The 27,275-nt window shown below is 45.9% G+C and overlaps 11 protein-coding genes across 12 annotated transcripts; 7 read left to right on the forward strand and 4 right to left on the reverse strand.

The window, feature by feature from the left end:
* The first annotated feature begins 577 nt into the window (after positions 1–577).
* On the forward strand, positions 578–1,464 carry FOXG_04698 (uncharacterized protein). Its single transcript, XM_018382732.1, has one exon. It carries the CDS (start codon positions 692–694, stop codon positions 1,190–1,192), a length of 501 nt encoding a protein of 166 aa, XP_018239509.1. The 5' UTR covers positions 578–691; the 3' UTR covers positions 1,193–1,464.
* Positions 1,465–1,811: 347 nt separating this feature from the next.
* FOXG_04699 (uncharacterized protein) lies at positions 1,812–4,390 on the forward strand (the record flags this gene model as incomplete). The annotated part of the gene is made up of 2 exons (XM_018382733.1): positions 1,812–4,250; positions 4,385–4,390. Exons 1-2 carry the CDS (start codon positions 2,241–2,243, stop codon positions 4,388–4,390), a joined length of 2,016 nt encoding a protein of 671 aa, XP_018239510.1. The 5' UTR covers positions 1,812–2,240.
* Positions 4,391–5,878: 1,488 nt separating this feature from the next.
* Positions 5,879–8,548, forward strand: FOXG_04700 (uncharacterized protein; the record flags this gene model as incomplete). The annotated part of the gene is made up of 4 exons (XM_018382734.1): positions 5,879–6,653; positions 6,709–7,479; positions 7,505–7,854; positions 7,892–8,548. The coding sequence occupies 4 exons, from the start codon at positions 5,879–5,881 to the stop codon at positions 8,546–8,548; spliced, it is 2,553 nt and encodes an 850-aa protein (XP_018239511.1).
* A 2,162-nt stretch (positions 8,549–10,710) lies between these two features.
* FOXG_04701 (uncharacterized protein) lies at positions 10,711–12,251 on the reverse strand. The gene is made up of 2 exons (XM_018382735.1): positions 11,711–12,251; positions 10,711–11,651 (listed from the first exon to the last, which is right to left on the reverse strand). The coding sequence occupies exons 1-2, from the start codon at positions 12,061–12,063 to the stop codon at positions 10,901–10,903; spliced, it is 1,104 nt and encodes a 367-aa protein (XP_018239512.1). The 5' UTR covers positions 12,064–12,251; the 3' UTR covers positions 10,711–10,900.
* A 1,059-nt stretch (positions 12,252–13,310) lies between these two features.
* FOXG_18886 (uncharacterized protein) lies at positions 13,311–14,817 on the forward strand. The gene is made up of 5 exons (XM_018399028.1): positions 13,311–13,509; positions 13,563–13,630; positions 13,687–13,692; positions 13,754–14,379; positions 14,431–14,817. The coding sequence occupies exons 1-5, from the start codon at positions 13,478–13,480 to the stop codon at positions 14,773–14,775; spliced, it is 1,077 nt and encodes a 358-aa protein (XP_018239513.1). The 5' UTR covers positions 13,311–13,477; the 3' UTR covers positions 14,776–14,817.
* A 1-nt stretch (position 14,818) lies between these two features.
* FOXG_04702 (uncharacterized protein) lies at positions 14,819–16,343 on the reverse strand. 2 transcript variants are annotated; one of them, XM_018382737.1, is made up of 4 exons: positions 16,213–16,343; positions 16,087–16,147; positions 15,047–16,027; positions 14,819–14,996 (listed from the first exon to the last, which is right to left on the reverse strand). In XM_018382737.1, the coding sequence occupies exons 2-4, from the start codon at positions 16,135–16,137 to the stop codon at positions 14,961–14,963; spliced, it is 1,068 nt and encodes a 355-aa protein (XP_018239515.1). In that variant the 5' UTR covers positions 16,138–16,147; positions 16,213–16,343; the 3' UTR covers positions 14,819–14,960. The 2 variants fall into 2 exon arrangements, with proteins under 2 accessions (XP_018239515.1, XP_018239514.1); XM_018382736.1 differs by having other exon boundaries at positions 16,087–16,343.
* Positions 16,344–16,445: 102 nt separating this feature from the next.
* On the forward strand, positions 16,446–18,614 carry FOXG_18887 (uncharacterized protein; the record flags this gene model as incomplete). The annotated part of the gene is made up of 3 exons (XM_018399029.1): positions 16,446–16,703; positions 16,765–16,791; positions 16,848–18,614. The coding sequence occupies exon 3, from the start codon at positions 17,766–17,768 to the stop codon at positions 18,612–18,614; it is 849 nt and encodes a 282-aa protein (XP_018239516.1). The 5' UTR covers positions 16,446–16,703; positions 16,765–16,791; positions 16,848–17,765.
* An 18-nt stretch (positions 18,615–18,632) lies between these two features.
* FOXG_04703 (oxidoreductase) lies at positions 18,633–19,794 on the reverse strand. The gene has a single exon (XM_018382738.1). The coding sequence runs from the start codon at positions 19,774–19,776 to the stop codon at positions 19,027–19,029; it is 750 nt and encodes a 249-aa protein (XP_018239517.1). The 5' UTR covers positions 19,777–19,794; the 3' UTR covers positions 18,633–19,026.
* A 540-nt stretch (positions 19,795–20,334) lies between these two features.
* Positions 20,335–22,013, reverse strand: FOXG_04704 (uncharacterized protein; the record flags this gene model as incomplete). The annotated part of the gene is made up of 2 exons (XM_018382739.1): positions 20,335–20,762; positions 20,816–22,013. The coding sequence occupies 2 exons, from the start codon at positions 22,011–22,013 to the stop codon at positions 20,335–20,337; spliced, it is 1,626 nt and encodes a 541-aa protein (XP_018239518.1).
* A 534-nt stretch (positions 22,014–22,547) lies between these two features.
* FOXG_04705 (uncharacterized protein) lies at positions 22,548–24,689 on the forward strand (the record flags this gene model as incomplete). Its single annotated transcript, XM_018382740.1, has 6 exons — positions 22,548–22,626; positions 22,677–22,751; positions 22,805–22,983; positions 23,038–23,678; positions 23,724–24,067; positions 24,121–24,689. The coding sequence occupies 6 exons, from the start codon at positions 22,548–22,550 to the stop codon at positions 24,687–24,689; spliced, it is 1,887 nt and encodes a 628-aa protein (XP_018239519.1).
* A 402-nt stretch (positions 24,690–25,091) lies between these two features.
* On the forward strand, positions 25,092–27,257 carry FOXG_18888 (uncharacterized protein; the record flags this gene model as incomplete). Its single annotated transcript, XM_018399030.1, has 4 exons — positions 25,092–25,130; positions 25,191–25,569; positions 25,623–26,763; positions 26,812–27,257. The coding sequence occupies 4 exons, from the start codon at positions 25,092–25,094 to the stop codon at positions 27,227–27,229; spliced, it is 1,977 nt and encodes a 658-aa protein (XP_018239520.1). The 3' UTR covers positions 27,230–27,257.
* Positions 27,258–27,275: the final 18 nt, after the last annotated feature.

The raw sequence follows: 27,275 nt of genomic DNA on the forward strand, positions 1-27,275 counted from the left end.
ATGTATAGAAATGGATGTTGAACAGGATAACTTTGGGCTAAGGCGTGTGGTATGGCCTTCAGCATCGGTGCATAAGTTGAATTCTAAGCGTTTGCTGCTCCTATGTTCGCTAGACGAAAAGAGAGCTAAACTCACGTATGCCACTCCCCATGAAATAGATGAAATGCTCTCATATTATTGGCTGGTATAACGCCACTAATGGTGACTTCATTGCACAGCCCAAACAAATAGCCCCAATATAACGCCACAATACACACTCCTCAACCAGTATATGACATAAGAGGCTACCGACCAACTTCTAATAGACCGGTGATTCGACCGGCTCCCGCCGGTAGTGGTGGTCTTGGGAAACTTTCTATTCCATTACTATTATAGCTTTTTATAGCAAAGTTGGGATCTTCTTGAGATGATTCAGCATCTAGTGTGTTCTCAAGGCTGTCATATTCGGTCCTTTAGCTCAGGGCATGTACGGTTAACACCGATTTGTCGTATCGCAGAACATCAATATTCGTCGGCATAAGGGCCTTTTATAATTTCGATATTGCCTTTCTCGACTATAAATATCAGTCAATTCCCGGTACCAAATGGATTAAATAGCTCCCAATCATATAAACACAGCAATTTAACATATCTTTATCTCTACTTCCCAGTCATACTATCGTCCCTGCAAGTAATATATAACTCTTTCATCATGCTCTTCAACAACGCCATTGTCGCCATCGCTCTCAGCGTCGCTGTCAACGCCCTTCCCCAGACATACCCCAATAAGTGTGGCGACCAGGTCTGCCCTGCTGATAAAGCCAAGTGCTGCGAGGTCATTGTCAACGGAGTTGCTGAAATTGGATGCTTTGCTGAATGCCCACCTATCCAAGCTCTCCAGCGTCGACAGACGTACCCAAACAAATGTGGCGACCAGGTCTGCCCTTCAGACAAGCCCAAATGCTGCGAGGTCATTGTCAACGGAGTTTCTGAAATTGGATGCTTTGAGGAATGCCCTGCTCCACCCTCAGCCCAAGAAAAACTTCAACGCCGCGAGCAACCTACGGCCACTGCTGCAGCTTCTCCACCCATTCCCACCTTTGGTCCTAAGTGCGGAGACTCTTTCTTCTGTCCTGTCGGCCAGGTCTGCTGCCCTAATGCTCTCTACCACTGTGCCGACCCTGACAAGGTCAGCCAACAATGCCCTCAGTAATTAGCAGATAACCGAAAATCTGCAAACCTACTGAGCTATCAATCAGGCCATCAGTTCTGGCAATAGATTAGAGAGATATTACAACACGAGGAGGGATTAGGTTCTATTTTAGAGTTTTATCCCCTGTTTGGTTGTATCTGTAGAGTTGCTATATGAAAGATAGGATATAGAAGGGGCTGCTATAACTATAATTAGACTTCTTGCTTCCGCCGCGCTAAGGGCATAGTTATATTACAGCATACGTTCTTTAGTAAAATCTATTATATTCTTCACATATTCCCATAACAGACTTATAATATCCAGGTTCTATGTAAGTGGTTAAAACTGGTGGGGTACACGTAACCACGGGGGTCGTAACAAGCTTAACCAAGCCTGTAACCAAGGCTTATTTACCTCATGCTTCGTATTTTGTGCTTTGCTGCGGGCTCAGCCACTCTGCATCCTCATCCCACGTAATACGATGTGTAGAAATACATGGACCCGCCACTTTCATTGGCTAAGACAAGTGAGTGGGGCTATCTTAGCTCTTATTGGTTCTGGATGGCCAAGTTGAATTTTTAGAAGCTGCAGAAGTGGCTTACCGCAAGGCAGACTCGTTTTGCAAGGCATGAAATAAATACTACACAGTACTAATAAAGCCATCTCGCATAAAATTCCAGTTATACTAGTGCCTACTGATCAAAGAATATCATAATGGACATTCCTTTTGAATACAAAACTTTCGAGTACGATGCGCTTCCATCATCAACCTGCATCCGCCTCCTCTGGCCAATAAAGCGACTTCAAGACCCGGAACAACGTTCTATCAACGGCGTCCCCTTGATGGAATTCCTGCTTGAACCATCAGAACCTGAAAGATGTCCTCTTTATCATGCGCTATCTTACACTTGGGGAAACCCGAAGGAGGCCCTAACCGGATCATCAGATGAATATTCTGTCCAGCATAAGCACGTCATAGCTGTCAATGGCCGCTTGTTTTACGTTGGAAAGAATCTTTACGAAGCCTTGTATAGAATTCAAGAGCGCATTGTAGCACCAAACAACATTGATGACCGATTTGGTATTTACAACAAGACGAAGCTCATACAAGCTGCCGAGGAAGGGAACTTACACCAGGTCACGGAATGCCTTAATCAAGGTGCCAATTACCAATGTCAGGATAATTTCGGCGAGACGGCTTTACATTATGCTGCAGAGAATGGATATCCAGAAATCGTCAGGCTTCTTCTTGTCCAAGGTGCAAACGCAACCACTCTTGGATCGATCCAGACGCGACCCACTAGCCTGTTGTTTGCAACGGAAGCGGCGCCGATGGCAAGAAACCGCCGAAATACTGCGCACTTGGGATACCCAGGACAAAGATGGATCTAATCCAACAAAGCCTATGACTCTGACAGGACAGCCTCTCTGGATCGATGCAATATGTATCAACCAGGACGACATTCCAGAGCGTAATAGCCAAGTTGTAATGATGTCGCAGATCTACGGGTCGGCACACTGTGTCTTGGCGTGGCTAGGAGAGGAAGATGATACGACTCAGGCGGCTTGCGATTTCTTATCGTCTGAACTCGCTTCCCCAGAAAGTTACACAAAGTCCTTCAGACGGTGGTCTGCCTATCACAGAGGGGAAAGTCTTGACTTGGATGAGAAGCCTGATGGTATCGTCATGTCTGTTAGGGAGTTGCTAGCCATCAAAAGCCTGCTCACCCGTACGTGGTTTTCTCGGACATGGGTGATTCAAGAAGTATCACTTGCCAAACAGATCGATCTGATGTGCGGACCGTTTCAATTCAGCTGGGTGAAACTGTTTTTTCTCCTGTTTGGGCGGTTCGGCGACATCAGAGCCAGTCGTTTCCTGGGGTACGGTGGGCCAGCCATTAAATTTGAAAGAGCTGTACCAGGCACAGAAGTCCTTTCCCTTTTTGATATCAGAATTCGAACTAGACCTGATTGTAGAGAGGCAAAATCAAGAAGAGAGTGGTTACTCGAGCAGCCTACCTCACACTCGCTATACCAACAAAAGCTGAGCCTTCCTGCGCTGATTGTCCTTACCTGGAACTTCGCTGTATCCGATCCGCGGGATAGGATATTCGCATTGCTAGGCATTTCGCAGCCTTTGAAAGGCATGTGGGCGGACTATTCCAAGTCAGTTACTGAGGTTTTCACTGATATGGCTAAAATCCTTATTCAAGCAGAAGGAGATGATAGTGTTCAGAATTGGACCCAGACGGTAATGGATGATTTGGAACCGTTAGAATCACTGTCGTTTGTTCAGCCACCTTCCTCTTTCCTATTTCAATCCTCTACAATTTCGCTAAATAAGCCCAAACATGACCGCCCTACGACTCTCCCATCATGGGTTCCGATGTTCAATCTGCAATTAGTTTCCTGGAGAATCTACAACAAGAAATACAATGCTTCACGGGATCGTCAGGCTACATTTTATCCATCCCAACCGGAAATGCTCAAGCTTGATGGTTTGGTAGTCGACACGGTTGTTGAGTTAGAGGAACCGCCATTGATGACATTTTATGAACGTCTGATAGATGATAATGCAATAGAAAAATGGTTGGGAATCGTATCGCGTATCTCCGTTGTTTACCCCACTGGAGAAAGTCGCGTCGAAGCACTGTGGCGAACTCTCGTGCAAGAGAAACAAGACTATGAAAAGTCAGAAGCGTCGAAGGCGTTCTTCAAGGTCATTTTGCTTGAATGCATGGTCGAACATCGGCGAAGGAGCTCTAGTGACCGTCATTTGTCGCTATGCCAGGTCTTGGAAGGGTTGCGGAGAGGAGACTCAACCAATTTGCTTCCATCAGCCTTGGATGTGATAACCAGCAACCAAGGTCTCAATGATAAGAGCGAGGACGGGTTCAGAAGGTTTCTGGATCTACCCGAGCAAGAGTTCAGATTTGGTATGTTTAATTATCTTACAGAGCGGTGTCTGCTGAGAACAGAAGGAGGCTACTTGGGGATATCATCAAAGGAAGCTAAGCCGAAAGATTGTGTGGTCCTACTGGCAGGCGGCCGAACACCATATATTCTTCGCCCAATTGGCGTGAATGAGTTTATGTTTATAGGTGAGGCTTATATTCATGGAATGATGTTTGGGGAAAGCCTCAGAGGACAGGAGCGTGATTTTAATACTATTAAGATTAAGTAGCTAAGTATCTCTTTTACTTATAAATATAGGAGTAAAGGTATGTATGTATATATATATATATATATTTTGTTGTCCAGGAGGGCAAAGTATAAATCTAAGGTCTTATTATATTTAAGGGCTACTATGGAAATTTAAAGGCATTGTAAAAGACTTGGTCTAAAGGTGGATTGCTTAAGACTGGAGATATTATCATAATATAGAAAAGTGGGCTTTTAACAATGGTAGATCAGAAGAGGGTCAGTACCATTCCGTTATCAAGTAGTGCCCTGACTAACTAGAAGACAGGGAAAAGTAAAGATAAGGAAAAGTACTAAATTGTTTTTCATAACTCAGAAGCAAAGCTTAAGTTTAATATACAGAAGAATTAATATCATTTAACCTGTCCACTAGCAAGGAAGTCCTTACCTCGATACCCATACTTGCTCTTAGTAAACGCGATGTATCTGGACTCCGAAATTCCATTATTGACTGCTGTTGATGCTAACTACTTTAGATCTAAGACCACAGTATTGAGATTATTTAAAACATACTCAGGCAAGCATCAGACAACGTTATCATCCAGGGCCACAAATGGAGCCAGCATCGGCTCGAGGAGCAGTTTTTCCAAAGCCTAGATCGAGAAAATGATATAGAAATGGTAAACGGGTTTTTCGACTTGCCAAATGAGCTACAGATGCAGGCATACTTAAGAGAGGCTTTTTTCCATTCAACGTGGTTCGAAATACATACAGCTATGAGATGTGCTTCTGGTTAAGCAAGTCGGTAAGGGGTTGAAATTATCATACACTATCTTTCGATGTTATCCGTTTTGCAGAGAGAAGACAGAGCACTTTGTTGCCAGTAAAAAGGGTCTAGACTATTCAAGGCACACTATTATTAAACTTTTGTTTTGCAGTCTGGGTTAAATTTACTCATCACAACGCCTAATTAAACTTTATATCTCGGCGTTTTCGGCAGCAACTTTTCGACACCTCCGATTAACGGGTTTTACTTTACATATGTTACAAAAAGCTAAAAAGATCCAGTAAATATGTACACGTATGCACAAACAGAGTTCGTGATGCTTGCCCTGTCTGAGCTGAGCTCTATAGCGGTCTTTTACATCCATCTTATATGCTCCCCTTGCTGAATGTCTGCTCTGATCCATGATGACCCCATATATAAATTCATTTTATTCCTTTACATTCGATACAAAATTACTAGGTTTCTCTCATAATGACCAGGTTTGCATCATACCACCTTGCGGCTACTCTTTCACGTCTTGCTACATATACATCGGCTGGAGCCGCCTAGAGACCAGGACAGAGTTACACCGTGGACCATCATTCCAACATTCGATCAGCAGAAAGCCACATTCAGCGCATGATGTTATCCTCTCTGAAACAAATTGCCATTGCGGCGTGTATCCCATTGTTGGTGACTGCTTCCTATCCTACCGCTGTCATTCTTGAGTTCGATGGGACTTCTCAGTTGGTAAGTACCAGGTGATGATGGAGCACGCAGACTCTGGAGTCCCATTGCTAATGCAGAAGAAGGATGCCGAGGGCTTAGCGCGCGCCGCGGCGGTTTCTCTTTCCCGTGTTGGCCTGGACTGCACTGTATCACGACGATATGTTTTCAACCATTGGAGTTTCCGAGGTGCATCCCTTAATATCGATTGCAATACCGATATCGTCTCTACTGGATCAGTCTTTTCTACCATGAAATCCATTGAAGGCGTAGGGAATATATGGCCAGTCAATACAGAGAAACTGCCTTCTCTTAGCCCCAAGAGGACAGGCATCTCGGAGACCGAATTGCACCGTCGACGCTACGAACGAAATAACCAAGTAAAAGGCTTACCTCGTAACAATATTATTAATCACAGATCAGTAGCAGACTTAGATACTTTATCCACTCACATAGATACTGGAGTTGCAAGACTACGCGCCGAGAATATCACTGGTGCAGGTATACGAGTGGCTGTTCTTGACGGGGGGTTCGATGTCACTGTGCCAGGCTTGAGCTTAACAAACGTCGACTACACCCATGATATGACACATGGTGGCGATTACGTACAAGACGAGTGCTGGTTTCACGGTACGCAAGTTTTGGGGATTATAGGCGCCAAAGGTGACGAGGTCGAGTATAATGTCAGCGGCGTAGCACCTGATGCGACGTATGAGCTGTTCCGTATCCAGCCCTGCGACTCGTCATCCGCCACACAAGATGCGCGACTCGGTTCGTTAATTGATGCTGCGGGTAGGGGCGTTGACATAATCACTTGCTCATATGCAAGCCTTGGCGCCTGTCCTGAGGGTAAGACATGTGTCACATCGAGGATCGATGACCGCGCAAGCTAACTAGATTACAGATCCCTGGACCTCTGTGGCAGATCGTATCGCGACGAATGGCACACTCGTTTGTTTCCCGGCCGGTAATCGCGGACCGGGGATCTTCACCGGCAGCAGCCCAGCCGATGGTGACTATGTCACTGCTGTTGGATCCGTCGACAACTCCGTGACCCCATACTACACATGGGAGGCCACATGGTCTACTGTCAATAATAGTGCAGCAGGCTCTTTTAGGATCGTTCCTAGCTCTCCTTTCAACTTCCCAAACAACACAAAATTGACGGTCTGGGCACCCGACGTCCCTGCCTCAGACAACTGCCTACCAATGCCTGATAGGTCATCTCTACCTGATGATCTATCAAATGTCGTTGTCCTTTCTAAATATAATCAGTGCTGGCTTGATGCATGGGGTGGAGCACACTTCCTCACTGAAGCATTCAACATTTCCTATGTTTTGTACTACCCAGGCAAAAGTAACGCGAGCGCCTCTGATGGCCCGCTTTTCGCTAGTTCTGACTTCCAAAACGCCAAAGGCGTCGCTACGGTTGATTATGACACAGCCTCCATGTTACTGGCGGCAAGAAAAGAATACGGCTCCCTCGAGATCTCTACTAATGCAGTTTCCAATGTATCGTACAAAGTCAACAGCCTGTCAGGTCTGCTCAGCTCAAAGTTAACGGGCTGGGGCCCTACCCGCCGGGCTCTGTCAATGCCTTTGTTCCTGGCCCCAGGAGGTAACATTCTTAGCACACTCCCACAGAGGTTTGGTGGTTTCTATTTTCAACACGGGAGTCAGGACTAATCCCATGATCCTAGGTACTAGCATGTCTACCCCTTTTGGAGCCGGTGTCGCCGCTCTTGTCAAGCAGAAACATCCTGAATACTCAGCTGACGATATCCGGAATGCGATTGCAACAACAGCACGCCCAGTCAAGTGGAATGATGCAAAGGGGCATACACTAGAATTCTTGGCACCAACCTTCCAGCAAGGTGGCGGCCTTGTCGACGCGTGGAGCGCTGTGCATGCCACCACCTTGCTGAGCACCGCTTCCTTGAGTTTCAACGATACTGCCTATCGTGCTACCAACCTTACTTTCAGCATTAAAAACATCGGTAAAAAGTCTGCCAAATACCGATTAAGCCATATCGGGGCTGGATCAGGCTACGTACTAGGAGAAAGTGGCTACAACCTAACAAAAGCAGAAGCTTACCCCAGTCTATGCCGATATCCACATCCATCCCACATCTCTTGAGATCAAGCCCGGGTCTTCAGCCACGGTTTCAGTGTCTGTCATCAAAGAGCCCGATCTCTCTGATGCCGCCACTCGCGTCTCGCATTTCAGTGGTTATGTTGCCATCGAGGCTGAAGGGGCGGCTAACAAACTCACGCTGCCATACACCGGACTAGGAGCTCCCTTTCTTGTGTTACCGGCTATCAACCGAGACACTAGCATCCTGTCCGAATATAACATCTCAAATGACGCGACGATATCACTGACTGAAGAACGCATCTTCAACTGCACTTTAAACACGACTATGAATTCGCCAGTTACATTTCAAGACAGTTTTCACCCTGGCGTTAAGGTTGATCTTGTTGTTCAGAGTAGAGACTTCGCCCTTAGTATTGTAGATACTAATTCTGGCAAGGAGATGTTTGTGATGACACGTGGTTCATCTGAGGATCCTTATCTGTCGGGTTGGACATGGTACTATGATGGAACTGATGCAAATTACTTTCATTTACCGGCGGGAAGATATCACTGGCGGGCAAAGGCACTCAAGATGACGGGAGACCCCGAGAAAAAGGAAGACTATGATACTTGGGAGAGTGGAAGTTGGAGTCTTAGAATAGTATCTTAATATAAAACTACTTCTACTTGCCAAGACATAAGACAAGGGCATGCACCTTCTCTTCCCTCTGTTAAAGGTATAGCATTATATTATATTGAATTTTCTTATATCTCATAAACCCTACTAAGCTCTATATAGTGAATATATATATCTATTTAAGGCTACTTGCGCAGGCCTTATAAGATAGTAATAATTACATCAAGATTAATACGTAGTTTCTAACAGGTTTAATATATACATCTAATAAAAAGCTACAAGAGTGGTTTATATTTTCGCAATGAAACTCATATATAGCTCTTATCTATATAACATTTTAGGCTTATATCTATTCCTCTGCAAATAAAGTTCAACCAGGTCTCTTAAGAATCCATAGGCGATATCCTTCATTTTATCCTTAAAGGATATATAATTAATGTTATTAAACTTAGTAGATATCTAGCAGTAACAGTTCTAGTCGATGAAAAGTATAATTTATAGAACTTTCCTTTACGAGTTTATCCCGGGATATATCGAGAAATGCTATAGAATTGTATTCACTGCATAGAAGCTAATTCAGAAGGCTTCCTCCATCAACACCAAGGCACTTGGCTAACTATTCGGAGTTATTTAAGAAGTGCTTCAGTAATTCTCGGAATGTTCTCTATAGGCTTTTATCTCGTGTATAAGAGTTGGTTAGAAAGGAAAGGTAGGGGTTAGGAAACATAAGTTAAATAGTAAGAAGAAAACAATACATCAGTTAACTACTTTAACAGCATCTAATGCTACATTATACCATAAAAGGTAGTATCCAATATGACGTTCAGGCTCTAGGCCATAGCGAAGAGGGATATAATAAGAAGGAAGAAAACATAAGAAAACATAAGAACACATAAGAAAACTACTGTGTTAAAGAAACATTACTAGTTAAATCTCGGTAGTTAGTCCAAATCTCCAATGCAAGAAAGAGAATAGCGCAAGCAATAGAACACCTATCCACACACTCAACCATAAGATTATCTAAAACCCGATTCGTCTATTGCCGCTAATCATACTCCGGGTACCCTGTTGCGCGTTCCCAAACCGTGTACAGCCGCAAGCCTCGCCGTCAAGATGATTGATAATAGGAGTCAAGGTCGTGAACTCCTTCCTGCAATCTCGTTTTGGACAGTGATAGGACTTCCCCTGATCTGTCAAGATCTTATCCTTAGGTTGAATATGCTTTATTAATTGAGGGAAGGATGGTGGGTAGTACTAACAGACAGGAGAGTTCAAATGCTGGTTCAAACCATTAAGGCTCCCAAACAGTCGATGGCAGAGATAGCACTCCCAGACCTGGAAATGCTGATAATTTGCGAGGTGATTGGCTTCATAATGCGACGATCCGTGCCAACCGATGAGATTATTGGTGATGGCCCACCAGGATCCTTGCTCCGCACAAACTTATACAGTGTATCGCGATTCAACCCTGCAGCCTTGGGGCATGAACCTCTTTCCAAGTGGTACATGAGCCCATTAGCGCTTGATAAATCGCGTTTATAGAAAGGGTACTAAATATGCTAGCGCTGATAAATATGCGAGTAGAGGTACATTCTAATTTATTAGAATTTTGGAAATCTTCCCTGCACTCTTTACAATAATAGTGATCCCTTTGCCCATGACGATTTCGCTGCTGCTCTGACGGCCAAGTCTCGTCGGATAACGAGCATCTACACGAGAAATGGTTAACAGCATTTATATGTTGGAACTGGGCCTATTGGGAATTACAGAAACGGGGGCACGTAAGAGGAGGGTTAGCATTTCACAATATTAAAGGGAGTAAAGAAAAGGAATTGCGACATATTACTTACATAATAAAATGCCAAGCCTCCCTGATTATCAATTTCCACATAACCAGCCCCTTACACACATACCCAAGGGAGACTCAACATGTCTGCCACTGAAGCCCCTTGCAGACCCCCAACAGGAATGTTGTGGATTAGCGAGGGATGCAGTCATGCATGTCACCCAATCGGAATTTGCTTTACCCGTCCTTCAAATTTTCATGTGGCGCAAAGTTTAGTTTCTTGGGATTGACAGTGAAGCAGTAAGTACGGTGGCTGTCACTACATATATACAATACAGAAATCGTCAGCCCATGCACCAATCCCAACAGGACTAACACTTCAAGAACAGATATCGCTTTAGGAAAGGCATTGCCACTGAACACAGATCTTCCTACTTAAAATCTGTTTTAAATAGACTATGTACAGACATTGTCGCTACAACACTAAGCCTTACAAGCATTATATGTAATCAAAATGCGATAATTCAAACTCATTGGAGTAACGCCTATACAACAGTTGGAGACTAAAAAAGTCTTATAATAATCGTAAATCGCGCTATCTAAACAACAGAAACCACCCCTCTTCTTATAAACGTATCGACGTCGTGGAGTGGATTGTAGGTGAACATTTCGTTGTAATCTCTCAGACAGCGGTTTCTCATCTGAATATGTCCTGGCCTAGTACTGATACCATGCTTGGCAGTTTGGTGATCAAGCCTTTCCAGGCCCAAGACCTGAAGCGGTCCTTCGCATGTTAACATACTTGCGACGTAGTTAAGGGCAATATCTTCGCAGTTAAACTTCGAGTCGACGTAATTCCGCAATTTCTCCATAAGTGGGTCGTTGGACCAGTAATACTCCAGAAACGATAGGTGCGTAAAGGCTAGACCTGTGAGAGCCATATGGTACTTGTCGGGTTTGCCGCTACAGAGGCTGTACATGGCTTCATCATGCTCGTTATTGTACCAGCAGCGCGCAAAAGGGCCGGTGAGACGATTCATACCCGATCGCCTCCACTGTTGGAATACCCAGTCAATATCAGTGTGATTAAAATTCCAGTCATCGTCAGAAAGCAGGACACCCTGGGTCATGTATTTAGGGTCGGGTAGGAACTTTTGGTTGAGGCTGTTTTCTTCGGAGACCCGGAAACGGACGGGAACATGGTTCTTGCCCACGAAGTCATTTGGGGGTTGTGTCGTGTTATCGTTCCAAGCAACGACGATTTCATAGAGGGAGGACGTCTTATATGCGGTGAGATGCTCGAGGGTTTTGTTTAACTGGCCGGGTCGTTTATAAGTTTGAAGCGCGATCCTTAGTTTTTGGTCAGCTAAGGCAAGTCCGCTTCATTCCATGATTGCATTATAACATACGTAAACATGTCATCCATGAGATGTCCCGTCTTGTCGACGGCTGTGTTCCAAATGGTCATATTGGCAACCTCATCCCGAGGACCACACGTCTTTTTGGCTTCGTGAAAGCTCGAATACTCACGAAGTCCTGACCAATCGCTCTTGATGTCGTCGTTGCCACTGAATGTGGAGTAGTCAAATCCATACATGGAAGCGAATACCATGCACACGACAAAGCTGGCAACGGATATAATGAGTAGCCTCCATTTCTTAGGTAGACAATTTGTCATGTAATGGCTAATGGATGATGGTTCTGAGGAATCGTCGAAGGGCATCGGCGTCATCTCATTGGACTTTCGGTTTGAGTTCGACATCTTTCAGGTGATGAAAAAGAGCGGATAGCCAGGCCCAAGTCTGCCAGATGCTACGCGGTGGAGGATGGCATAATATAGTATAATATAAAAAAAGAATTAAAAAAAAAACCAGGACGTTGAAAGATATATTAATAGTAAATAAGACAGCGAAAGAAAAAAGAAGAAAGAATAGTGAAAGAAACTTTTCCTTGCCACGGGAGACAAATAAAATGTAGAAGTCTAGAATCTAATAATAACAAAGCTTAACTGTTTCTGAGGCGTAATGTTCTCCACCCAAAGATTACTCCATTGTCTAAGTGTCTCACCCTCCCTTGTTGTTTGTCAGCTACATACAGAAATCATAATCTACTCGCCCGCAACAGATGGAAGCCTCAATAGTTTGGCGATATTATTACATATTTAAATCTCTCTCTGGTATTAGTCAAGGGCGGTTTGGTCGATGGTTAACATGAAGATGTAATGATTACTGGCGCGATATAGAGAACAGTAAGCGAAACAGGGCTATTGTTTGATCTATCATCCCTTGCGCTGTTATTGACCATTACTCGGTGGGTTGCAATGCAACTTTTCCCCACCTCCCCACTACAGTGTCTCTCGTTCTGGCCTATCAATTTGCTTCATTGCATTTCCATCCGGAATGCTAGAGTGCGCTTTGCAAATGCGAAGGGAGGTTTTATTATATATTAACGCATGGTTACATTGGATCTTTCAATCCCTTGCATTCTGGCCGATTAACTTGTTTCGCTGGGTTTTAGATCATCGAGATGGAATGTCAGGGCTGCGTATGCAAATGCAAGGAAGATTTAAGTGCGCCTACTACCACGAAGTGTCCGGATTATTTCGCGGACCCGAGGGCGTTGCACTCTGCCCTCGTTATTTATTTCCCTGCATTCTTAGATGGAATGTTAGAGGGCGTCTGCAAACGCGAGGGAGATCTCAAGTATGGACTATTGCATAGTAATTCCTCGCTAATAGTAGTATATCTACATATTTTCATCCCTTGTATCTGGTAGGTTTATCTTGGAATTTCAACATTAAGCTTACCTTTTTTTTTCTTTCTTCATTTCCGTTTTTTAGCCTACCCTACCGTGCCTCCTAACATGTTAAAACCATGTTATTTTCACCATGCAACCCCAACTTCTCCTACATAGGTGTCTATCTAATATTGAATCTTATATGTATTTATTACCTTATTGCTTTTTTAATCTTATACAATTCTTAAAATTACGCCACAGTGCATAAGTAAGAGCAAGGGAGTTAAATATGGAAGACTAAAGCTAAGACTTTTTTATTTTTTTTTATTTGCAAAGCCACTGCTGCTATCCTTCATTTTATAACTTTTTTTCCGCATCTTCCTTTTCTGTTTTCTTTTCTCTTATCTTCTAAGTCTAATCTCATCTAATATCTGCCCAAAATGGCTTCCCAAGCAATAGGCCTGTATATGGGGTATGTCTTTGAAAGTCACAAGTTTGAGGTTAGCTACTAATTAACCTTTTTAGAGCATGGGTCATTTCGTCAAATTCGACAATCTTATTTAATAAATGGTTAATCGATACGGCTGGCTTTAGTAAGTCAGCAGATCTATTGACGACTTGAGGCATTGCGAGCTAACAAACCCCGTAGAATATCGTATGTCTTTCGGCCTGCAATTAAATCGCTCTGGACAAGTATGCTAATGAGACCCCGAAAGCTATTTTATTGGTGTCAATACATCTTATTTTCGCCTCGATTGTCACACAGATTATGGCTCGCATGACAACGAAGCTCGATAGCCGCCATGATCTCCCTAAAACATGGACCTTCTTCCTTACAACAATTCTACCAATCGGCATTGTTTCATCGGGCTCCTTAGTTTGTTCCAACTTGGTCTACCTCCACCTCTCGGTTGCTCTTATTCAGATGCTCAAGGCGGCCTCCCCGTTCACTGTGCTCCTTGTCCAATGGATGTTTGGCCTCGCCAACCCAACACGGACCCAAATTATAAACATCCTCATAATCGTCTTTGGTGTTGCAATCGCCAGCGCTGGCACGTTAGAATTTTCCTTTATAGGATTCTTCTTTCAACTTGGTGGACTTGGATTCGAGGCTGTGAGAGTGGTCTTGATTGAGGTCCTGCTTAGCCGCCAAGGACTGAAAATGGATGCTATGACGGGTCTTTACTACTCTGCGCCCGTTGTTGCTGTATTGAACCTTTTGTCAGCGGCCATAATTGAGCTGCCCCATTTTAACATGGCTGACTTACATCGAGTTGGATTCTTGGTGTTGTTGCTGAATGCTGCTGTTGCTTTTACTCTGAGCTTTACGAGTATGGTCTTGGTAAGTCTGATTACAAAGGAGGATATGAGTATCAGAGCTAATCTTATACAGATTGGCAAAACATCAAGCCTCGTGATGTCTCTATCAGGGATCTTTAAGAGCCTTCTCTTGATTGGCTGTTCTGTTATTATTTGGCACACAATACTTACGCCAGTTCAGTTATTAGGTTATACTATTACTCTACTTGCACTTATTTACTATTCATTGGGCTGGGAGAAACTTTTGACAGGATACCACGCTGTTAGTAATTGGGCTTTTCAAGATTGGTCGTTATCTCTTAAGGGCAAATTAGGTACTGGGGCAGGTATCTCACCACAGGCTGAAATGGTCTTATGGATTGGCTATGCAGTATTTTGTATTTGTGTGGTTACTTTTGCTTTATATGTAGGTCATTAAGCAGCTACTTACTATATATAGAGAATTACAATTTGGCAACTGATATTAGATATGTCCTATTGCTTATTTAACCTTGCTTTAACCCGAGTTGGCTTGACTTGCAACTATCATATTGCATTATCTATAATATTCTCTGAAACACTTGTATAGTAACTGCAAAGCTGCAAAAGAGCCAAGATAGAGCACTATGATTTGAATTGAATGACCAGTTTTCCCGATGTCTAGTAAGGTTAGCCAACTGAGAATTATGACATCGACATGGGTGACATACCTTGGAGAACCGATTAACCAGATTGTCCAGTTCATCGAAGTTCAATGACTCCACAATGGGCTTCACCACGCCTCTCCTTACGAACTCGAGAGCTTCCAGTGTTTCAGTCCGTGTTCCCACCAACGTTCCCAAAAGGTTAATGCCACGGTCAATGAGAGTCAGAGGATGCAGACTCATCGCTTGATCTGGTGGAGGAATACCAACGCAGACCAGAGTACCAAACACTGCAACTAGATCAAGAGCGTTTTGATAAGCCCGACCAGATCCTGCGGTAACAATAACGGCCTTGGCTCCAGCTTCGTTGGGGGTAAGCTTCCTCAATCCCGCTGGTGTAGCAGGCGATGCTCCGTCAAAGTATGCATCAGCTCCCATCTTGATACAGGAATCTTTTGCGGGCCCGATATCAACAGCAGCAACACGGAATCCCATGGCCTTCGCATACTGAATCCCCAAACCCCCAACACCACCGCCAGCTCCGACTATAGCAACCCATTCTCCCGGTGTCGCTCCACAAGCCTTGAGGGCTTTATATGCAGTAACGCCGCCACACAATGTCGGTGCAACCAGTTCATCTGGGAGCTCATCCGACTCCGGAATTGTGAGCACATAACGACTTGGTACAATGCAGTGTTCGGCGAATGTTCCATCCCATTTTCGTCCAGAATTCTGCTGCTCTAGACAACGGACTTCGCCGCCAGGCTCACGACAACAATTGCATCGACCGCAGACGTCTCTGACCCAAGCAATGCCAACTCTATCCCCAATCTTGACAGAACCGGGATCTACACCAGAGCCAACTTGAACCACGCGTCCCACGCCCTCATGGCCAAGAACCTCACGGCATGGACCGAGGTAGCCACCTGCAAGGGCCATATCAGTGCCGCAGACACCAGTTGCAGATAGTTTGACGAGCACTTCCCAAGGCTGAAGCTTCGGGATGGGAAGAGAGTTGATCTTGAACTGAAAACCATTATCTGAGCGCTTTATAACATGTCAGCGACTGGGAAAACAAAGATCATTCGGCTTGCGATTCGGCTTACAACCACGGTAGCTACCCGATGGCAGGGCTCGTCAGCTGCTACGTCTCCCATGAGTTCGGTGCTATTAGGTCAGAGAAAATTTGGTTATGTCGCGACTGAATGTGGTTGAGGGAATTTGTCACTGACTTAGGTCAGATATAGTTTCAAGTGGAAGGTATACAAATAATAACTGTGAGATATGTTGAGTGCAAATCCCGGATGCCGCGAACAAATGCCGAAGTGCCTCTCTCTAGAAACCGAATGGCTATGCTTTTGCGGGGTTTTACCATCTGGATGTAGACTAGATCGTGGGGATGAGGCGGGATGCCGATCTCACTTGCGGGGGTGGCAGATTCCCGACTCCACGTGTTCGTCATCTACGGAGCATGATTTTTTCTTGTAAGAAAGACGGAATAGGTCATCCTTTCGATTCAGGCTCATCTCTCTGCTATTGATTGAGGATCTCGTGACACTATGACTCTCCTGGCATTGCATTCGCTAGGTTGCATGCCTCGCTTGCTCCAATTCGGACTGCCGCCTAACTTCGCTGCCCGATTTCATGGCCTCGGTTAATGCCATGACGGATGAGCAGCCGCAACATTGCTGTCCTATTTGCTTTGCTGAGTTTACAAAGTCCGGTGAGCCATTTGAGACCTAGACCCTTGGCTGGATGCAAAGCTTACTAACTGTTGCATCAAGACCACCTTAATCGACATTACCTATCGCGTGAGTTTATTACCACCTCCTTGAAGGGTATGTATACTGAGGCAACAAGGATCCAGACACAGATGAAAGGCCTTATCAATGCCAATACTGCATGCGTGGTTTCAACCGTCGGTCATTCTGGACTTAATTATTCTTTTTTCGGTTTTCAATAGCTGAGTAATAGTCATCAGAGACACACTGCTTCGACATTTGAGAACATGTGACAGACGTCTCCGAGCAGGGTTGCCGCCTCCAATACTGGACCAGAAGAAGCGAGGGAGACGGCAGAACGCTTGTGAAAGATGTGCAAAGCTGAAAAGGAAATGCAGCGGATCGCAACCTTGCAAAGCCTGCGCCGACCAGAACCAAGATTGCAATTACGGTCAAACGCCACCGAAGAAGAATTGTTTTACTAGCCCGCCGGAGCTCAGAAAAGACCCGATCCTGTACTAACACGCGGATTTATCATCACAGGACCTCAAGGTTCAGAATCCAACATTTTTATCACAGCATGACTGGACTCCAGACTCAAGTCACTCGACGCTAGTCACCTCATTCTATCCTCACCAACTTCTACGACCTTCCCCAGTCTCTGAATCCAATTTAGGCACTAAGTTTATGCCGCAACCTGACTTTTATCTACCGCAACCAGAGTGGTCTGCCTCGTGTCATCCCCCATCGTTGTCGCTGGTGACACCAAAGCCGAGTCTTCCTCGCATGAGCCTCTGCTTTCTCGCCAGACTTACTTCCTCTCATGGTTTGGTAAATTCGTTTAACTGCGACAATAATATGATCCAGGGATTGATTCCTTCTGGTCTCCTACAAGATGGTAGCCGGCCTTCCTTTGAACCTGTTTCCATTTCTAGTACCCTATTCGCATCACCTGGAGCCAATGGACACTGACCCAGCAAAGGCTGACAGGACGACACTTCTTGGCAAGCAAATGTGAAGAGATTATCAGAGGTATCCAGGAAACAACATCTCAAGCGGCTGATATGAGCTTGTCTGCGTCCCAACAACTGTCTTGTGCACGATTCTTTTCCCCAAGAAATGTGGAGTTATTCTTGACGACGTTCTTTCAAATCTGGCCTCCAAACTGGCCCGTCTTCCATAGACCAACTTTTAACTCAACTCTCAAGCCCCCTACGTTGATAGCGGCTCTTTCATTGATCGGTACCACCTTGAGTCCCGAAAGGAAGCAGCGTGATCAAGCCATGGTCTGGTTGGAGACAGTCGAGAACTGGATCTTCCAGGGCCCAGACTTCAACGAAGACATAGTTCCTCAAACAGACGATGATAACCAGGCTTACCAAGTTCTCCAGCGACTTGATATAGCACAAGCTGCTTATGCCATCGTTCTGCTGATGAATTGGGAGGGTAACACAAAAACGAGGCTCAGAGCACGAAGGACCCGATTTCCAGACATCGTCTACGTTGCCCGCAGCCTTTATCCCTTCGCGATGCCTGGAACAAGTGAGGAAGAACCCTTTACTCCGTGCAGCCTCTATGATCATTGGAGAGAATTTGCATTACGAGAGGAGTTGATCCGCACTCTTCTGTATACATTCCTTCTCGATTCTGCATTCGTCATGTTCTACAACATGAGTCCCCGGATGGTAATTAACGAGTTAGAATTTGGTCTCGCAGCTACAGATGAACACTTCGGTGCCTCAGATGCCGAAGCATGGTTTATGTCCACTCAAGCTGCAGAAAACAGGGCAGTGGCATGCAGCCAGGTCACGTTATCCCAATCTTTAAGCATGACTATGACTGAGGATTGCGGTGCTACCCAGTGGGGAATCTTTGAGCAAATGAGTCCATTAAAATCTGTTTGCTATCGCTAGTGGTAAGTTGTATGGGAAGACAAAACAGCAGGTTCTTATTAATTCATTTTAGCCTTCCATAATCTTATCTATCGCCACCAGAATGGACCAGATCAAGGATCCAGATCTTTATCAATCACACAAGGGTTGAGGAATTGGTTTCGAATTTGGTCCAACTGTAACTTCTTCTCAACCGCCGAGAATTATCTCTCTTCTGTAGGGAACAAGATTGGGTTCTTTTTGCATGCAGATGAGTATTGGTGTCTCGCTAATCTGTTCTGCCGGCAATTGGAAACTGGTATCAACCCCCACCAAGCATTTAGTGATACTCAATAAAAGCTATCTCAAGAAATATCTGAAATGGGTAAAATACACAGCTTGATCCTTCGCTACCAAGATGTAGATCTCGGCGGAATAGTTCTGTTATAAAGCATCACTTATTCTTCTTCTCTAATCTCTTTCTTTCGTCGGTGTTATGAAGCCAATCCAACCAAGGCATTCCTCCAAAGTGAACATCGAAACGCTCATGATGACGATCATGACGATAGGCTGCGCCCCCAAAGAAGTCGAAGCCACTATGAACGGTTGCCGTCTCGATGAGCTGCCAAGCCACAAACGCCCACATGGTCAAGATGTGAGTTCTGAGCAATATGGGCGGGAGGACAATGGGAATTGTGTTGGCTACAATATGCTCGATGGGATGGGCATATTGTGAGGCGAAGGCGACTGGTGCGGTGAACTTGTGATGGATTTTATGGATGCGACGGTAGAGGTATGGTATGTGAAACAGTCGATGGGAATAGTAGAAGAGAATTTCTCGAGCAACTAAGCAGATGGCGAAGTCGCTCACGAAGCTCTTCGCAGATGGCAGAGATGCTGTGATCTGGAATGTTGATGGCATATTTCGCTGCGTCGCCACAAACGCTAGCGATAGTTGCAGTCCAATGACTATGAGCTGATTCCTCAAGGATATCACGACAGAGTCCAAAATCTCGGAGCCTTTGGGCTGTTTTGGTGGAGGCTGTATCTTGTGTTTCGACGCAAAGCTTGGGGCAACATGATCAAGGAGAAGAAAAAGAGCTGAAGGAATCCACCAGAAGAGGATCTGGATGAGGCCGCTGCCTACGAACTCGATCGTAAATGGATCATAGGTAGCGACTATATTAGCCCAGAGTTGAGACATTTTGACTTCGGCTTTGGTGGTCGATTGATGATTGAGCTGAAGGATCATGAGATCGAAAGAGGTAGATATACTTTTCTCAACGACTAACTCAATCGAGGAGGAGCAAATCGGAGGCGCTTTGATACCCCGCAATGTTTGAAGTCTAGTACTCATAAGGAAGTCGTGTCAAGAGCCTCTGTCTTCACTTTGCCTTTTTAAGTCTAACCTCTACAGTTTCACGCGGAGCCTCGGTTGGCTTGAGTGGCGTCATGGTCCATGTGGTGATCCACATGAATTATCTTGACCTTCTCCGAGGCTCTGTTTGGCAGCCAGAGAACTATTAGCAATAAAGTGAGATTTCATTGGTTGAACCTCTGTAATCTCAAATTGGCAGGCGACTATATGAGAGGCATGACATGCTGCTCGGGGCCCGCGGGTCTTATATCTTAACACTCCGACGGAGTCACAAGTGCATTACCCTCGAACATCAGAGAGTCTTATGTTCCAGAGGACCAGCTAGTCCTTTGCAATGTTTCGCAAGAACGCCTACAATCTCCAAACAACTCTCTACCACCACATTTACAATACCCACTCAGCCTTCGACCTCCCTCTACGTCCAGTCGGAACTTTCCAGCCAATACTTGACTTGTCAAACTTGAACGCGGGTGCCAGCATTTTGAAGTCCCCATCCAGCCCGTATTCCTTGCCACTCATGTCCCAAAAGTACCCAGGATGCTTAAACATTTCCGGGCGAATTTTCTGTAAGGATTGATGCGTCTTCCCAACGAGCGCACTCATATCATCGTAATGGCGAGGGTTGAACTGCAAGTCCCGGCTTCTTAAGGTCTTCTGTTGGTCCTCAGAGTACAAGCCGAGACGATAATACCAGATGTTATACTGCGTGAGGCTGATATCGATGTCGAAGGTTACATCTTCTTTGGTACGGGCTAACAATGCTTGGACAGCAGCCGCGGCTCCAACCAATCCGGTCTGATAGTCCGAGTTGGCTGAGGCAATGTCAGAAACGAAATCTTGAGATTTAATAACACGGTGAACTTACGGAACAGTGGAACAACAGCCTCGTCGAGACCAAGAAACTTGCCCTGTAAGTATGACAGCCCAACCAAACAGTCACTAATCTGCTGCCATCCCGAGCGGTACGAGAGCGGCCCCTTGAAACCATAACAATTCTCCCTCATATAGATCAGACTTGGGCTCAACTCACGCAAAGACTTGGAGTCAAAACCTAGCTTTGCCAAGGCACCAGGACGGTATCCATCAACAAGAACATCAGCCTCTTTGAGAAGCTCAGAAAGCGTTTGTCGTCCCTCAATTGTCTTAAGATCAATCTCAACGTCTCTCTTGCCAGTCTGAAGATCCGGCATTGTTGCTGCATACTCGGGTAACCTGCTGCAGGAGACACGGATGACATCGGCCCCCAGAACACTGAGGATCTTGGATACTGCTGGAGCTGCGATGACACGAGATAAGTCCAAGACTCTGATGCCGGCGAGTGGGCTATAGCTCTCACTGTCTCTGGCTTCGGGCCAAGGCTTCTTCGGTGCTGGCACGCGAGTCGATGTCCATAAGGGTTCTTCCGACATGACCTTGCCATGCTCGCTTGCGAAGAATTCCTCAGGCGTATAACAAACTACACCAGCTTGCTTGTACTTCTCATTGGCGACCTTCTCAATATCCTTAGAGTCCCATTCTGCAACTTTTTTCGTGTAGGTCTCGAAGGCTTCTTCAGTGCTGACATCACTATCCTCAACACCCAACATCTCCATCGTGGGCAAAGCATTCATAGATCCATGCAGATGATACCATCTTCCGTCTTTGGTACGATAAACATTTGTCGCATATCGCCTGACTGGCTTGCTCATCTGATGGATGTCCATCTTGGCAAGCTCTGCTAGCATTTTGTTGTTCTGCATAAAGTGCTTGCCACCAATGGTGGGTAGTAGCACTGATTCAAGGAACAGGGTTGCAAGGTCCGTGTTGATTTCAACATTCTGGTAGTTGATGCCATAGCGCTCTGCTGTGACAACATTTGCAGCTGTAGCTACGAGAGCGTTTAGGGCTGCGCTCGACTCCGTGATCTTGAGGGGTGTGAGGACGAAAGGTTGGTCGTCTTCTCCAACGAACTTGACTCTCTCGGCGGCTTCGACGAAAGAGTCTGGAATTTGTAATCTGGGATCCTGAAGGAGAACTTCATTTAGGATTCGAGTAGCTTCGGTGAAAATGGAGTAATTCGACATGGTGTTGGCGAATGAGGGGCGATTCTTGGGGAGGGATGTTGCACAAGGTTTGGAACAAACTCAAGGTTGCTGTATGTAAACGGAACAGATGTTCTCAATGCTACATCTACCGTTACAACCGGGGATTTAAGTAATCCTCTCGGCTAAGTGAAACCGACTATTGCTTCCACTGTCTTTCAAGTCAATGATGTCTTTGGCCTCTCCGGAGTTCTGGGGCTTGATCCGACCCTCGGAGTCTTGCGCCGGAGTTCTGACAGCGGGCTTCGGGACACGGCTAACTGTGACACAGGGACAATGATGTCACCAAACATTAATCGAACAAGTGACTGACATACTCAAGTACGGAGTACTGACTGTCGGTTGTCTCGGATATGAGACTTGTGAATCGCAATATCCGAAATTGCGGGGTGATATAAAGATGACTTCTACTCAACGCCTCGCAACCCCTCAACCTTAGAGGAGGGCTTGGTGGCTATGCAATCTAACACACTGCACCGTAATTCCTCGCAAGTAGTTCAGAGACACAAAATCATCATGTCCTCTAACAACGAATGGCGCGCTGGAGAATTCGGCGTCAGGCCTGTACGAGTGGCTAACTGTTCCGGTTACCATGGTACGAGAAGTCTTCCATAATCGAGATATGACTAACTGTTAATTTTGTAGGAGATCCAGCCATTGAGATGTATAAGCAGGCTACGTTGGGCGATGTTGACTTTGTCACTGGTGACTACCTCGCTGGTAAGCCTTGGGCTCTTGAAACTTAGATGGGCTGCGTTGCTTACAAGAATCAGAGGTCAACATGGCCAATAATGCGGAGGCATATGCGAGAGGACAACATCCAGGCTACGAGGCTACTGCATTGAAAGGCCTTGAACTTTCGATCGATACCATCGCAGAGAAGCGGATCAAAGTTGCCATCAATGGTGGAGCACTCAATCCTGAAGGTCTCGCTGTGAAAGTAGCAGCTTTGGTAAGACGTTCCCATGGCATTTTTAATTAATGTCTTAGGCTAAACCTTTCCCAGATTGGCGAAAAAGGTTACAGTCTCAAGGTAGCCTATGTTTCCGGTGATAACGTGCTTCCCAAGCTCGGCAAACACATGCCGCAAGACAGAGAAAACGCGTTGGCTCATCTTGATTCTTTAAATGATCATGTTACTCTCACTCCTGAGACCTACATATTCGCCAAAGGCGGCGATGAACCTCAGGAAATAGTGTCTGCTAATGCCTATCTCGGTGCCCACGCCATATATGAAGCATTTCAACACGGTGCCGACATCATCATATGCGGCCGAGCTTCTGATGCCAGCCCCGTCATCGCCTGCGCATGGTACTGGTGGTCTTGGAGCAGCACCAACTACGATGAACTGGCTGGTGCCTTAGTCGCAGGACACTTGATTGAGTGCTCAGCCTATGTCACCGGCGGTAACTTTGCAGGCTTCGGCGCTTTTGATCTTGAGAACTTTGTTGACCCTGGTTTCCCGATTGCTGAGATTGCGCAAGATGGCTCTTGTGTCATCACGAAGCATGAGGGTACCGGCGGTATGGTCACTGTTGATACGTGCAAGTCTCAGCTCGTTTATGAGTTGCAAGGCAATGTGTACATTAACAGTGATGTGAAAGCCTACTTGGAAGATATTGAGATGGACCAAGTTGGTGAAGACAGGTATGCAAGGCCCAAGTCGTACCAGCGTCGCTAACTTAAACAAAGAGTTCGTGTTCACGGAGTTCGCGGTGCGCCACCACCAGATACCACTAAGCTCGCACTCTTTTACAAAGGGGGCTACGAAATGCAGGCCTTGTTCAACGCAACGGGCCACAACTTTGAGCAAAAGTTTGCCCTTCTTGAAAAGCAAGTTCGTTTTCATCTTGGTGAAGGGAAGCTCAGTCATCTCGACTTTCTCGAGTTTCAGAGGATTGGTGTTCCAGCTGTGAACCCTGCCAACCAAAACAGCGGTACCGTGTATCTCCGCATTTTCGCTCAGTCAACGAAGGCAGAAGCTCTTCAGGCGATTATGATGGCCATTGGAAACATCTCATTGAAGCATTACTCAGGTTGGTCTATCCGGCGAATGGAAATAATGCCATGGTCACTAACTTGTATGTAGGGTTCCACAGCTCTTTGGACTTCCGCTCTGCTATGCCTCGTCCATATCTGGCTTATTATCCAGCTCTTTGGCAGCAAGCCAAACTTGAGGAGAAGTTCCATTTTGTGAATGCAACTGGCACAATGAAATCTTTCAAGACTACACCTCCTCCTCGGTTTGAGATTATGGAAGAAAGGGCATCTTATGACACCAAATCACCAACGCCTCTTGACGGTGGAGTTCTTCAAGTGCGATTGGGTAGTATCGCCCTTGGCCGTTCTGGAGACAAGGGCGCCAATTTGAACTTTGGGTTGTTTGTTGACACGCAGGCCAAGTGGGACTGGCTGCGCTCATTCATGTCTCGAGCCAAGGTACAAGAGCTTTTGGGAGAAGACTGGCGTCCAGAGTTTTCCATTGAGCGTGTTGAGTTTCCCAGGATCTTTGCTGTGCATTTTGTTGTATATGGTATTCTTGGTCGTGGAGTCAGTAGCTCAAAGCGATTAGATGGGTTTGGAAAGGGTTTTATTGATTACTTTAGGGATAAGGTTGTTGAAGCGCCCGTCTCTATCTTGCAACGCAGCCATATCTAGACTCTAGAGCAATCTATCAATCTACACATTGTCTGAATTCCTACTCACCAAGGTATTGCGCTGTGTCCGTTCCAGATTTCTCTTACTCACAGACTCTTCTTGGTCACATTTGATGAAGATTTCCTCATTTTCCTCACCTCCTCTCAGGTATCTCAAATCATCAGATCTTCTGTAATGGGGGGTCACATACAGGTATTCCCTAGTCTCGTCTGGTGGACCCGTCCGGAGTTTTGGTGCGCTATGACACAGAAGTCTCGGAGTTTTGCGCACTAACGAACAGGAGCCGAGGCACAGAACAAGCGCTACTATAATTAAAGTTTACAGTGGTCATGGGTCGTGGAATGGGTATTCCGTCCCCTCGTGAACCGGAATTCTCGTCTGTTGACTTCTAGACTCCGAAAAATGAACAACCGCGGCGATCGTCGACGTCGCCTTGCAAAGGTACCCATCACTCGCTATGGCACGGTAGAATACGATTATTGACTAATTCCGTGGTGCCAGGCATGCGATCATTGTCGGAAAGGCAAGGTCCGATGCGACGGAACCCGGCCAGTTTGTGGACGGTGTCGGGGTTGCGGAAATGAATGCCACTATGCAGATGTTGACAAGCCCGATCCACGTCAACGCCGATCTAGAGTTCCATCTCGAAACTCGACAGATATTACAATTGGCGAGGAGACTTTTGACGGAGCTGGTGCTTCCTCAGCCTTGTTGTCAGACTCTGCAGTCGTCCAAACAGTCGCTCATCCTCAGTTACATCTTCAAGCCCATGATGAGCTTCACAGCTTCACAGAGTCAAGTCCCGCTCAGACTTTGGCAGCAACGGATACAAGCCCTCGGGACACGATAGTTGGTGGTCATGGAGATATGCGCTACTTTGGTAGGTATGCATGATCACTCAAACTTTCATGAGCTTATTCAATATGTCGATAGGTCCGCCATCGGGCATATCCCTGGTGTCGACGGCCACTCCACGCAAATCAGGACAGCATACACCAGAATCGTGGTCCAAATGGACACACCCATCTATCGAGCCTTTGTTCACAAAGCGGGTCATGAAGCCTCTTCCATCTTGGACTGGGGCATTCTCCCTTGTCAGCGAATTCTTCACTCATGAGCACCAAGTCTTCCCTTGCTTCAACGCACCAGCATTCATGTGCCTACTAGGCCAGCAGTACTCAGGGACGGGTACTGAGAGTCCAGCGTGGTGGGTCTCGCTCAATTCTGTTCTTGCAATCGCACAGCGTCGTCGAGCGGAGGCAGCTCAATCAGCAGAGGCAGAGGATCTAGCCTGGGCCTATGCATCAAATGCACTTGCCGGGACATGGGATGTTCTCATGCGTAGTACACAATTGTCTTCTGTCCAAGCTCTGCTAGCCATTGCCTGGTTCTTTATCGGAACACCAAACCCGCAGCCCAGCTTCATGCTCGTTGGTTGCGCCGTGCGTCTTGCACACTCGATAGGCATACATGTCGAGAGCCAGGATCCGTCTGTAAGTTCAGCAGAAGCCAATATGAGAAAGAAGGTCTTTTGGATCGCGATTTGTCTAGACCGGGAACTGTGTCTCCGAACTGGAAGACCCCCTTGTCACGATCTCAACGCTGCCTACGTTGACCCACCAATGGGTTCCTTGGATGAAACGGAAATCATCAAGACTGTTGAGGGGCAAGAACTAAACCTTTTCAAAGGTCAGATACAACTAGCCGCGATCCAGAGCGCGATTTACCAAGATCTTCATTCAAGCAAAGCCCCACCGAATGGCATTGCAGATTCAGTGGCGGACTTACTGCAGAAGCTGGAGAACTGGCGTACTGAATTTGCACCGTCTCTCACTCATGATTCTGCTGGGAGGTGCGAGCATCACGGGTTGATGCGGTTGTACTTTTCCTACTACAATGCCGTTATCGTTGTGAGCCGCGCACATAGTCTAACTTATTGGGTGTCACCAAATCATCCGGAAATGTCAGCCCTACCTTCAAAGATGAGAGACTCCATAGAGAATTGCCTCAACGCGTCCCGATGCATTATTGGATTAAGCAAGCTTATACCAGTCACATGGAAGAGCTTTCACTGGTAAGTTCCATCAGTTCACGGCTTTAATTAATGACTAATTGGCTAAAGGGACGTCATTCCAGTACCTATGAGCGCTGTTGTTATTCTCTGCATCATGACACTTCGGAATCCTATGAACGAGAATGCGCGGAATGACATGGGTTTGGTTGGTGACGTCATGCAGATTTTCAGAACTCTAGACGAGGCATACGGCAATACTTACCTCACTCAGGTCCAAAAGGTCTGCCGAGAACTATACAGAAAGGCTCATTACGCTGTGCAATCTTCAGGTGCACAACTAGTTGAGTCTATCAATGTAGAACCTCCTGCTCTTCAAGCTTCCTCGAATGCCAACCAGCAGGAAAGTCATCAGCACCATACTGATAATATGTTTGACTTCAATATGGATGTCTTTGAGCAGACAATGCCTTATCCAGTTCCGATGCTTTGGGACTTGGATACGTCACTATGGACTTCTATTGTATAGGTCTAGTTGAATACTATTTGCTATTAATGACAGCGCTGCTGTTGTA

This window comes from Fusarium oxysporum, chromosome 7, assembly GCF_000149955.1.
Source record: "Fusarium oxysporum f. sp. lycopersici 4287 chromosome 7, whole genome shotgun sequence".
NCBI classification, from domain to species: Eukaryota; Fungi; Ascomycota; class Sordariomycetes; order Hypocreales; family Nectriaceae; genus Fusarium; species Fusarium oxysporum.